The 14,129-nt window shown below is 33.0% G+C and overlaps 1 protein-coding gene across 1 annotated transcript in view; it reads left to right on the plus strand.

Annotated features, from left to right (window-relative positions):
* The window catches only part of Lrriq1 (leucine rich repeats and IQ motif containing 1), a 189,352-nt gene that overhangs the window by 21,794 nt on the left and 153,429 nt on the right, over positions 1-14,129 (plus strand). The window contains exons 5-7 of the mRNA XM_019205450.2: positions 6,862-7,055; positions 7,539-7,666; positions 13,939-14,012. Of these exons, the coding sequence (XP_019060995.1) occupies positions 6,862-7,055; positions 7,539-7,666; positions 13,939-14,012 (396 nt within the window). The remainder of the gene's footprint in view (positions 1-6,861; positions 7,056-7,538; positions 7,667-13,938; positions 14,013-14,129) is intronic.

Consider the following 14,129-nt stretch of genomic DNA (forward strand, 5'->3'; position numbering starts at 1 on the left):
GAAGCTTTCCGTAACTTTTTACTTTGCTTTGTTCTCATTCTTCATTTGATAATAAAGACTTTGTGAAATCAAAAGAGGAAAGGTACGGACTCTTGCCTCTCTTCTTTTCTTGGTCCCTCCTTTGATCCAAATATATTTACTGTATCAAATGCTTGTTTACTCAATTGTGCAAAAATGTTTTGAATGAATAGTAATATCCTATCCATCTTTCAAATTATGGCTGAAATATCTCTCTCTGAACCCATTTTGGATTTGAATTTATGATTTTTGAATTCTTTGTTCTGTTGTAAAGACATTTTTTTCCAGTACCAGGGATCAAATTCAGGAGCTTGCACTTCTGAGATACGCGCATCACCACTGAGCTAAATCCTTGGCTCCTTTCTATTGTACATAATTTTAGGAAGCAATACTAGCTGCTGTATTTAGTACTTGGTACATGAAACTGTTATTCAAAATGCTTTAAAATATTATTTTTAATCATCTTAGTCACTCCACAAATAAGAAATGAAGGCATACAGAAGTCAACTAGCTTGCCTACATTCACGCAGCTGGATTTATATATGCCTGTTTTTTTGAAACCTATAATGCAAAACTCAGACCTGTTTATTTTTCATTAGGGCATCCTGCCTGGTCAGTAAGTGTAATGTTGATAATGTTAGCATAGTTATGGAAAAAAGTTTAATAAATGACTTGCACGATGATGGCAGATGAATCCTTTTATATTTAATATCATGAGGCATTGCCTTTATAAAAGTTATAAATATTTGCATTTTTAAACAAAATTATAGCATCACATGAGGGACATTGTTTATATATTTTTAAGTCTCCGACTTAACACAAGGCAACTATTTTCCTCAGCATTCAATTTAGTACAGTCTCACAATTCATGTAACCCCTGGAGACTTCTTCTTGCCTATCCCTTGGGGATTTTATCCAATAATTAATTTGTTTACCTTTGGTCTTATAGCTCAAGAGTGCTTTGGTTGTTCAGGTTATTTTGTAGTTATGTATGAATTTTAAGATTCTTTTTTGACTGTCATTAGTACCTTGATAAGGATGGAATAAAATGTGCAGATCACTTGGAGTAGTATATTAGGTAATTTCTCAACTCTAGGATGAAATACTTGACACTCACGTCTTGAAGAGAGCTTTAGTTTGGCTCATGATTTCTCTGTTCAGTCCATGCATAACTGGCTGGCTGCAAGCATAAGAGCATGGCTGAGGAAATCTGCTCAACATGTGACAACAAGGAAGTAGAGCAAGGAGAAGCCTGAAACAAAATTCTCCCCTCTGTGTCACACCTCCAGTGACCAACATTAACCAGGTCTTATGTCCTATCAGTGTGTTCAGCCATTAAGTAATAGATTGGATAATCTGCTGACAGATATGATCCAATAATCTTCCCAAAACCTCACCTGAGACTTTTGGGAGACTTTTTTTTTATCTAAATAATAACATTCCACCATAGCCAACAAAAGGCTCATATACATCTCATCATGCAAAATGAGAGGCCATTAAACAAAATGAGAGTCCATCTAAGTGTAACCAAAGTCTCAGTAGTTCCAGCAGTACTGAGAACTTCAAGTTCAAAGTCTTCTCTGAGACTTACGGCAAACACTTAGCTGTGAGCCCATCTAAAATTCAAAATCAATGTTAAATATTTCTAACACACTATGACATAAAGTAAACATTCCTATTCTAAAAGGAAGGAGTAGGGTAGTAGGAAGGGAATGGACTAAAGAAAAACTGAAGCTCAGCAGGACAAAAATTAAACCCTGTTGCTTCATCTCCAGCACCCAGGATAGATTCTGTCCGGATATGATCTCCATAGGGATTGAACAGTCCAACTGTATGGCTCTGCTAGTTGCAGTCCACATGGGCTCTCTCAGACTGGCTGCATGCATTGCCTGCGGCTTTATCACACAGACCACATGCTTGGCATCTCCAGTGCTTGGGGTCTCTACTGTGCCTTCATACAACACCCTCTTGGGACATTTTGTGTGGCCTCTTATGCCTTTCTTTGAAATCTGGGTGGAAGCCTCCATTACCTTACAGCTCTTGCATTCATCATGCTTGAAAATGCAGTGCCACATAGATGGTGCCAAGGTCTTCCTCTAGCCCAAGCAGTGGCCTAGACCGGAAGGCCATGATTGCAAAGGTCTCTGAGTGCCAGGATGGCTGAACTTTGAGGAGATCACTTCCATTGGTGTCTCTAATGAACATGGTAGTATTAGTGTGTAGCAATAAAGTACAACCTTTTTGTTCTTTTCTTCATCTTTCATCTACAATGTCCCTTATGCCTAAAAAGCATGTATTAGAGTTTCTTTTGCTGTAGTCTCTTCATGAAGAATTTGTTCAGATATTTTTAGTTTAATATTTTAATACATACATGTATGCACATGTAAATGTACACACATACATAGTATTGACTTAACATTTGGAATTCAATTTCTGTGTCATAAATGTTTTTCATTTTTATTGCTTTTGCTTAGGTTGATGCACCTCAGTCCAACTGTTGACCTTGAAAGGTAGTTTTCTTTTCCTCTTTAAAATTTTTTTTCTTTGTCTGTTGTTTCTAGTAGTTTAATTTGATATTACTATTTATTATTATCTTAGAATTCAATCTGTGTAGATTCATTGTGCCCCTTACTCTTTATTCAGAATTGGAGAATTCAAAATATAAGTGTACAGTTTATCTTCCATTATAACTGTGACCATATACATGGATTCAATAAACAGCAGATTGAAAATATTGGGAAAATCATTGTATTTGGGCTGGGCAGTTCTTGCTTGTCTGGATTATGTAGTTCATTAGCTCTTTTATAAATCTTATGTTTCAAAGTTAGTATAATTTTCTTGACTTTTTTAGTATCCTACAGTGTGTCTCGGTTGCATTCATACTTGGATAAGAACTGTGGCTAGGACCAGGGATTTAGCTCAGTGGTTCAGCGCCTGCTTTGCAAGCACAAGGACCCAAGTTCAATTTCCAGTGCCCACCCCCAAAAAAAGAACTGTGGCTGTACCTTATGTTCATAGGCCACATTTTAAAAATTAACTTTGTTGGAATGCTTTAGGTGTACATTGTGATCGCATTTATCTTTGGGAATTTATACCTGTGCTTTATTTGTTTCTCCCATTCCCCTTCCACTACTTCCACTCCTTCACCCCTCCCTATTTACGAAAGTTTTGTTTCCATTTTTCCTTCTTTTCTCATATTTGTTTCTTTTTGGTCATTACTCCATTGTGTTTAAGGTACTTTGTGTTATGGAAACCTTACCAATTTAGAACAATACACATATATTGCCCCACATTTTAACCTGGGAGTGGCTTGGCTGAGGGGTTCTGGTTTAGTTTTTTGGGAACTTGCCATTAACTGTCAGTCAGGACCACCATCCTCTTGGGGCTCCAGGAAGCCAGAGGATGGACTTCTAAGCTCACTCATGTGATTGTGAAGGGCCCTCACATTTGCATTGGGTTTGAGATGATTTTCTTTTATTTTTGCCATCAGACTGACTTTTAAATTATGTAGTCAAAATTTACTTTCTCTAAAAGCACCTCCCTCCTCGCATTACAGTTATTTCAGTATCTTAAAAATCAGACCAAATTTGTTTTTTTAGTTTTCTAAAATTCTTTTAAATATTACATTTAAAAAGGCTAAGAATTATACTTGCATTTATATGTCCACTGCTCTCCTATTTTAAGAAATGTTCATAATGGAGAATAACATCAGGTTTTCCAGAGGTTTTTCATAGTTCAAGAACCATTTTTCTTGTTAATCATGATTAAATTCAAAAATAGCCATTCTTCTTCAATATTCCTGCGTTCCTTTTCTTTCATATATAATATTTTAAAAATAAAGAGTTCATTCTAATTTTAAAGGTTTTTAAATATAAATGTAAACACAAAAACAACTCCAGATGTACTCAGCTACCTCATCTTTGACAAAGAAGCCGACCATCCTCACTGGAGTCAAGATAGTCTCTTTAATAAATGGTGTTTGAAAAACTGGATTTCGACCTGCCAAAGATTAAAACTAGACTCTATCTTTCACCATGCACTAAAGTAAAATCCAAGTGGATTAAAGATCTGTATATTGAGAAAGGAACACTAAACTTGCTGGAAGATAATTTAGGCAGAACTCTTGAAGAAAATGGCATAGGAAAAGACTTCATGAACAAATCCTCAGTAGCATGGGAACTAGCAGAAAGAATCAACAACTGGGATCTCATCTTATTAAAAAGCATCTGCACTGCAAAAGAAGCCTTCAACAGAACTAAAAGACAACCTATGATGTGGGAAAAAATTTTTACCATCTGCTCCTCAGACAAAGGGCTCATATCTAGAATATTTAAAGAACTCAAAACAATCAGCCCCCCTCAGGTAAAAAGACCCAGTTCAAAAATGGACATCGGTGGGCCAGGGATTTAGCTCAGTGGTTCCAGCGCATGCCTAAGCACAAGGTCCTGAGTTCGATCCCCGGTATCAAAACAAAAAACAGAAACAAACAAAAATAAAAACAAAAATGGACATCTGAAATGAACATACATTTCTCAGACAAAGAAGTAAAAGCAGCAAGTAAATATATAAAAAAATGTTCTACATCACTGGTCATTAGAGAGATGCAGATGAAAACAACACTGAGATTCCACCTCACCCCACGAAGAATGGCTGCTATCAAGAAATCAACCAATAACAAATGTTGGCGGGGTTGTGGGGAGAAAGGAACCCTTCTCCATTGTTGGTGGGAGTGCAGACTGGTGCAACCACTATGGAAATCAATATGAAGATACCTCAGAGAGCTGGGACTAGAGGTTCCATTTGACCGAGCCATCCCTCTGCTGTGTATCTTTTCAAAAGAATTAAAAGAATCATATCTCAGTGATATATGCATACCTATGTTTATAGAGGCAGAGTTTGTAATAGCTAAAACTTGGAAACAGCCCATTTGCCCATCATTTGGAGACTGGATAAAGAAGATGTGGTTTTTCTATAAAATGGAATGCTACACAGCCATAAAGAATAAAAAATTAGATTCATTCATAGAAAAATGGATACATATCAGGGATATACTCCTAAACAAATAAGTCACACATGTGTAAATACCAAATAGTTTCTCTGGTGTGAAGAAACTATAATAGTACATAAGATCCTAATGAGATAATGGACAATGTGAAACAGGAAGAAAAGGACTAAAGGTGTAGGGAAAGTGGGAAGGGCAGGGGAAAGGTAATAAGGGAAAAGAAAAGAATATGAGAACAAGAAAAAATGGAAATAAAGTGTTTGCAAATGGGGAGGATAGGAGGGGGTGAAGGGAGGGCAGGGACAAGGGGAAAAATGAGAACCAAGACCTGTCATGTAAAGGTACAAGATCCCATTAATGAGTGTAACTGTACTGTATACCTGTATAAAATGTACCAATAAACTCAATGAGAAAAAATGAATAAATGTAAGCACTTAAAGCCATGAGACTTTGTCTGCCCACCTTTTCTCTCTCTTATCCTTATAGGGTTTACCATGGTGAACAATGCAGTATCTGTGAATCAATCCAGATCTGTTCTTATGCAAAACAATTATAGATGTGTAGATTCAGATTCAAGCACCTATCTTGATTTAAATTTAGGTTTACTCAATATTTGAAAATATCTCAGTATGCATAGATTAACATATCCTGGACATTCTTCCATGCTGATACTTGTAGATATTGAAGATTAATTCATTTTAGGACTACCCTGTAATCTACATAACTCTTCCTTTATTGATAAACATTTAACTTATCTCAATTTCTTTCCATTTAAATAATATGGCAAGGAATATTGCTATATATTGCTGTGTACTTGTGTATAACTATATGAAGGATTGATACTTGCAGGAGTCGAAATACTAGGTCATGCATTCCTCAATAGTCTTAAGGTTTGGAAACTGGTTATTTCACCAGATTGTTTGGTAAAATGATTGTAGCTTTTCTGTGTAATCATGGAGAGAAAAAGCAATGTTTTAATGCTCGATATAAGATCAGAAACTGACACGTCACACAGCGATTGTGTGTACGAGTATTTGTGGCAGCCCTTATATGAGGAATGTTTCAGAGACAGCAAGAGAACAACATGTTAGAATGAACTGACCAAAGGGAACGGTAGTAGAGGAAAAGCTCAGAGAGATAGCAAGAGACAAACTACATAGTTTTGTAGATCGCTTTAAGAATTTTGCAAACCTTCTTTCCATTATCACAATCTAAAAAGCAGTTTGTAATAATGTTTGCTCTTCTGCTGCTTTGTGGCTTTCATCCTAACACCCTTAATTCCTCCAGCAAAGCCCAGCTTCTTCGTAACCACCAGAGTCTTATTCCTTTGCCACTTCTTCTTTTTGCACTTGTAGACTATGTAATTTAGTGGAAATAAACTCCCTTTCTTCATGAAAAGTGCACATTATTTTATTTTAGTTCTCACTGATCCTCATTCACAATATTTTTAGCTTTTCTGTTTTCCTTTCCCATTTATTCTTTTGCTTTTCCAGTTTTCTTTAAGCTTCCTTTGCCAAATCTTTACCTTTCTTCACTGTGTAACCTAAAGTTTATTCTTGGTACCCCCCCGCCAACCTTGGGTGACCCTTGAAAGGTTTCACTGATGCATTTCCTTCCCCAAGTAAGTTAATAGAAAATTCTCTCAGATTACTTCTCTTCCTTCTTTCACTGTTTTTTGAAAGAAAACGTTCACATTTCAACATATTTAAGTATGCCTTTATTTTGTTCAGTTTTAAATTAATATATAGCTACGATATTAAAAGATATGTCCCTCATAGTTAGTATAATGCACTTTGAGAAGAACACATGATACAAATGATCTAAAATATGTTTTCTTTCAGGTGGTTTAGAATCTTTGAAAAATCTTCAGCAACTAATTTTGGACCACAATCAATTAATTAGTACAAAAGGTCTTTGTGATACACCTACCATTATATACTTGGATTGCTCATATAATAATCTTACTGATATTGAGGGCATTGAAAATTGCGGATTGCTTCAAGTATTGAAGTTACAGGGAAATTATCTAAGTAAGGTAATTGTCTTAAATTAATTTGTCTGGATGAATGTAACATTCTTTTAGAAATATCAGCCACACATTAAAAGGCCACTGTGAGTAAATCTTTTTTCCAATTAGCTGCATTTGATATTCAATTTATTTTTAACTCTTTTATACTTTATCTAAAAATGTTCAATAGTTGTAATAGTTTATGACTCTAATTTAAGGTTAGTTTATCCTAATACTAAAATAAAATAATCTATACCATGTTAGATGTATTAAAGTATATAATTAGGACTAAATTTATCTATTAAGGAATTATAATTGCATTTATAATTAAATACCTTTTATAAAAAAGTTTATTAAAGATATAGGGTTAATTATTAGAAGTTTTATTTATTCTAAAATTTCCACAATGTTGTTCTGTCATGATTTACATTTGTAAATTTTGGTAAGTTTTATATTTTTAACTTTTGTGAGCTGACAAAATATAAACTAATGAGCTGTATTGAAATTTAGCTTCCATCCTTGGGAAATCATGTTCTTCTAAGAGAACTGAACTTGGACGATAACAGTATTTCAACTCTGGAAGCATTTTCTTCATATTGGCTGCCTTTACTACAACATCTTACTATTTCACAGAACAGGTAATATACACTTTACTGAAGAATAAACTCAAACAATTTTTACTTAAAACCAGTGTATGGTATGGTGTTCATAAATAAGTGGAAAAATTGGTTGTCTCCGGTAATTCAGTGAGAGTACATCAAAATAAATTAGTACCTAAATTATAAAGACTAAGATACCTTATAGAATTTGATGGATTTGTATACTCTAAAATTTTAATTTTTAATATATTCTTATTTTCTTTCTTCTCAATGATACACTTGTAGAAATCTCAAAGGGCAAGTTTGTTTATATTTGTAAAGAATAGTCTGTGGAAAATACAGGAGGTAGCTAATTTAATTCAGAAGGATGTCTCATTCTCTCAAATGGTACTTATTAAGTCCTGAGAGAATGATTTTTAATCTGGTCTCAGCTTGCATGTCTTTTTGTAACTGTTGAGATGGATTAAAGGTTGATTTTCCCTAAGGATATAAAGTAACACTTAAAAATGCCATAACGTTAAATTGAAATGGGTACCTGCCTCAGAAGATTCATTTGAGAGCACCAAACATCTGGATCTGTATAGAGAATCACTGCCTAAAACCAAAACAGAAGTAAGTGCACTATGTGTACTTCTCCTTCTACTTAATATTTCATTGAGACCTATTCATTGTAGTATGATTAATTTGCTCATCAAAGGCACACAGAGTAGGGTGAAGGAACCACATTTTAATAAGAAATTACTTTTTGAGATATCCAATGCTACAAAACAAGTGAATAAGGACAAGCATGTTTTAAAAACGTGCAAATCTGTCTCTCAATCCCTGTCACAATACTGCTCACCATCTGAGCATGTACATACTAAACTATGTAACCTGCACTATTGAAGTCTGAAAATCATATACTGAATCTGTATTCAGAAAGCCCTGAAGTTGTTTTAATCAAATACAAAATATGAAGGTTTACTTGACTTTAAAAGGACACCGTTTAGGCTTAAAAGCCAGTTGTTAGACAGTACTGTGGGGGACTGTGGACCACCCACAAACCCTTCCCTGTTTTCATTGTGCTCTTCAGGTTAGAAATACACTTTCAAAATGATGTACTGAGCTACATTTTGGACACATGCAGTAAATCAGGAATCGATATATCTAATATATTTTATAGCAGTGAATATCAGGCCACATTAAGGATCATAAAACTATTTACAGAGATTAGAAATTTTCTGAACGATAAACTTTTGTTAAAAAATAATGCCTTTAGTTTCTTTGAATGACTTAAGTCATCTAAAAAAATAATCTATTTCTAAAAATTACAATTAATACTAGGTGATAAATGTCTTTTGTTCTTTTATGTCATTCATATTAATATGATATAAAAGCATTGTTTTATAATAATAGCGATCATTTGGATAATTAACCCCAATGACCCCTATTTATAATCTTTCTTTGCATACTGTATAATATTTGAATATTGACACGGAGTTTTCTGTCTTCACAGACATAAAAAGGAATGGTGTATTTCTTATTGTAAGAACCCTTTGAAATATAGTACCCTATTGTTTAAGCTTATCACTACAGAAGGGTTTATGATATAACATATGCCATTTTGAAAATTTTAATAATACTGTCACTGAATGTGTCCTTTTCGAGTTTTTCAAAATTCTTTGCATATTTTCTAGAAAATAAAGAGAAAACACATGAGCTCTTAGTATGGAAATGTAATTGGTGAAATGGGAAAATAGTAAAACTATTTCCCAGTACTTTATTATAAATATAATTTCCCACCTTCTGATTTTTTATAAAAGAAAAATTAATATCAGTAAGTGTGGGAATGAGTCATCTTACATCATGCTTTTATATGTGTATGAGTCATTTCAAAACTGTGTTAGGTTTAATAAAACTCAGAATCAGCAGATGTGAATTTGAATATTGACTGAGGTCAAGCCATTGATTTCTCACTCACCATCTGAGCCTGTCCCCCCTCCAGCCCACACACAAAGGTAGAATGTGTAATAGTGCCTACCTAACCTGTTTTCAGTGATCATCCAAACAGAAAATATATGTGGATCCATTTTAAAGACCTGAGAATAATTTTGTAAATGTGTACGTATAGAAATATGAGGCACGTGAAAGTGTGTGCATCTGTGTGTTGTGCGTTTTTGTGGTTAGCATGGTTTTTAAATTGTATATATTTTTCTTTTAATTTTTGATAAAATGTTTTCATCACAAGGAAGAAATTATACATCCATATGCTTTTCCTCCCAACAAATAGAATACATATAAAGAATGATATTTAGTACATATTGTTTGAAATGCTTGTTTCATCCTGACTTCTGTTTTAGATTTTCATTAGGACATGTCACTGTTTTAAGTTCGACTCAGCCAAGTTCTAACCAGAAGACTCTGGCTTCATAAGCTTTTCTACTTCCAGTGAGGCTCTAAGTAGTAGCAGAAAGTGGAAACTGTTACCCATTGGCTGCTCATTGTACAAATCTTTTGCTTTCTGTCGTCTTTGAAATTTATCTTTTTAATGCCCAGGGCTAATGTGACAAGGTCAAATGGTATTAGGTTTTCACTAATGTCCTTTATCTTTCTGGTTTAAATTTTCTTGGAAAAAATATACATTGAATGTGAGTAAGAGGAAAAGCTTTAGAGGTTGAAATAAAAGGAATACTGCGATTAGGTTTCTATTTTTCTATAATGAAGAGTCATGTTAGTTTCTAATAAAAATAACTTTTAAAAAATGCATAGTTACATGAAAAGATAAAATATCATTATAGTCCAAAAATATTTGGTAATAGCACGTATTTCTTAGGTTGATTTTTGCAAAGGAGATTTTTATAGTTTTTTAAATTGTAAAACTTTATTGGTTATTTTCATTTTCTGTTTAAACATGTTATCATAACCTTATTACTTAAAAACATCAAATACTATATTCTGAAAGAAAGAGGAAAAATTACAGTATAACCTAAGGATTTAATATGCATTAGCTGTTAGTCTTTTCAGTAGAAAGAGAAACGATTGGTCTTAGGAATATATTAAGGTTATAACACAAATAAGAGTTTTCTTGCTGAGAAATACACTTAGGCTTGCCCTGGAAGAATTTAAATTTCTTCCTTGTGATAATAATATCAGAAATATAATGAATTATCACAGTGGGCGGAAATATAATGAAATTAATATTTAAAGCCAATAACTATGTATCCACATCTTTTTAATTTCCTCTCTCATTCTCTCCCTCCTCCCTTTGCCCCTTCAATCCTTCATTCTTTCCTTCCTTCCATCTCTGATCACATGATGGTAAATTTTACTGTTATGGAATGTACAAAGGAAGTGTATGCATGAATGTGATGACTAATATTTTTCTCACATTCTCTTTAAGTTATTTGAAATCTTACCCTATTGAAACTATTTTTAAGAAGGGATATTATATAGGTTTACTATGCATAGTAATATTTTAGTATTTAGGAGTGAGAAATTTTCTTGTAGCCTCGTCACTTATTATTATTATTATTATTATTATTATTAATTCATTTTTGGTCCCGGGATCGAACTCAGAACCTTGCACTTGCGAGATAGGCAGTGGCACCACTGAGCTAAATCCCGAGCCTCTGTAGCGTCATTATTTAGTCTGCATATTTATCAGCGGTGTCTTCTGTCTCTCTGTTAATGCAAGACAGGGTAGTACAAGAGAAGCCAAGGTCAACTGGAAGGTTGATTTTGTGCCAGAGGCTGCAAGATCCCATGAGGTTTTTCAGTCACAGCGTCATGTTCTATGGCTTCTGACCTTAGAATAATGTTTTTTATTTCTTAAAAAAAAAAAATGACAGGGAATTCATGGAAACAAACAGGTAAATAACTCTACTAGGACAACTGGAGAGACAGAAAAGAGAGAAAAGATGATAGAGGAGAAGAGAAAGAAAGAGGGAGAGAGAGATAGCCAGAAGAAGAGGAAGAGGAAGAAGACGACGAGGAAGGGGAGGTGACAGAGAAGAATAAGGAGGAAAAGAAGGGCAATAGAAGTACAGTTAATGAGTACTTTTTTGTACCAGAGATGCTCCTTTAGCTGAATAATATTTTGAGTAGTTATGGAATTTCAATATTTATAAGGGAGATTAATTTAGAAGACTAGCAATTTTCATGGGACTATATCTTATGAAAAGGAGATTTTTGTCTCATTTAAAACTCAGATAAGCTGGTTTAATTTAACTTCCAATAACTACAGTAATGCAGCATTCTGTTGCAGAATGTCTTAGTTGGAAATGTAAGTCAAGCTAAAGATAATTTTCCCTTCTTAATTTTTCTGCCAAGAACATACATAGTTTCAATAATATTTATGCTTCTCGTTTGAATGTAAGTTCTTAATAAAAATTATAACTCAGTAAGTGATAAGAACTTTTATCTTTTTTTCTTTTTATTGAGTTTATTGGTACAATCTAGGTATACAATATAATTACATTCATTATTGTGATCTTGTACCTTTATATGATAGGTATTGATTCTCATTTTTTCCCCTTGTTTTTGCCCTCCCTTCACTCCCTCCTCCCCTCCCCATTTGCAAACACTTAATTTCCATTTTTTCATTTTCTCACATTTTTTCCTTTCCCTTATTACCTTTCCCCCACCCTTCCCACTTTCCCTACACCTTTAGCCCTTTACTTCCTATTTCACATTAGTAATTGTCTCATTAGGATCTTGTGTGCTATTATAGTTTTTCACACCAGAGAAACTATTCAGTATTTCAGTTAATGAAATCTCTGTATGAACATTAAAAATAGGGAAGCCTAAAATAAAACTAAAAAGGAAAGTAAAAGAGAAAAGGCAGTGATGTAAAATTAAAATAATCCTTAATTCTGGAGATGAAAATGGTCCCTGAACATATGTAAATTGCTTCTTGCTCTTGTAGTCTTATATTCTTTTTTTTCATTATTTAGAGAATACTTTATTAGTTTCTGTAATCAAACCCACGTAGATATGACCTTACATATTTAATACAGTGCATTATCCCTGTACAAATGGAAAAAACTTAACATTTCTAGACCAATATGGCTGTTAATTTCTGTACAATGCCAACTCAACGCAGTAAATTGGGATAACTTTTTCCAAAGTTGACAGCACAGTTAAAGTTTCCAAAAATTCAAAATATGTATATATGTATATTAATATAAATATTAATATTAATATATTAATATAAAAAGACCAATAATAGCAGTATGTTATGCATCAATAGCAGCAACAGCTTTTCCAGGTTCTGCAGTCATGTGGGCAAAATTATAGACATTCAGCACACTCCATTAAAAAAACAAAAACAAAAAAACAAAGAAAAGAATAATACCCAGAAAACAGCAAAATTCTGTTGCTGTTGTGGTACCTGGCACCATTTTGTTTATTAGCATCTTAGTCATCATCTGGAAAGAGAACATTCTAGAGTAACATCATTAAAAATAGCTCTGATAAAGCACGGTCACTAGTACATATCATAAAGCAGGTACAAGATATTTTACATTCACAGAGGTAGATAAGAACTTTTAAAAGTGGATGGAAGTTCATTTATTACAATCTTATTATGTAAAACTAATGTGTTAACTTATTAGTATATTTCTGCTAAATTTTAATTTTTGATACTAATGTAAAACATTTTATGACCTTGTGCTCCTTGGACTTATTGTTTGTACATTATGCATATTTTCAATTTAGAATTAGTGCCAGTATAACTTTGGATATTAGTACTTAAATACTTTCAATCTATTATGTAAAGAATTTTTTAAAATTAACAAACAAAATTATTGTCTCCATTATCGTGCTGAAAAGTTATTTTATTTTAATGTTTGTATTTTAAAGATTTAGGTCACATGCTTGAGCCAAAGGAAGAAAACCATACATAATGTACATACTGTTAACTTTGGCCTTATAAAAAAGAATAACAATGAAAAACATTTATTTGAATTTTAATAGCAAATACACATCAAAGTCCATTATGTTTGTGACTGAAATTTTTATCCCATGGCAGATTCTCTTTAAAACAATTTGGAATCTCTTATTGTATAAATGTTCCATAGCGATTTTTTTATAAAAAGGAATAAAAATATTCCATTATAGGATTACTTAGATACCTATGGTTATGGCATTTTTAATAAGTACTGTTAGTAAATATTATAACTGCATTGTGTTATACAATTACAATTATATAATTGTATACAATTTGGCATAATTATATAATTGTGTTATATAAATATTTTGTTATATAGTCACATCGATAACATCCAGAATATGTTCACTTATAATTTTAAATAAATTTTTGTTTTTGTTTTTAGTTTGACAAAAATTGTGCCACTTTTTCATTTTATTTCTTTGGAAAAACTAGATGTCAGCAGCAATTGTCTTTCTGGTAAGTTTAGAATAATATTTAACTTTTTTATACATTTTGATCCTTATTTACACTTTCAATTTCTTATACCAGAGGGACTATTCAGTATTTACAAATGTGTCCTATGCATTTAGCACT

This window comes from Fukomys damarensis, unplaced genomic scaffold (genome assembly GCF_012274545.1).
Source record: "Fukomys damarensis isolate Sample0158 unplaced genomic scaffold, DMR_v1.0_HiC HiC_scaffold_15, whole genome shotgun sequence".
NCBI lineage: Eukaryota > Metazoa > Chordata > Mammalia > Rodentia > Bathyergidae > Fukomys > Fukomys damarensis.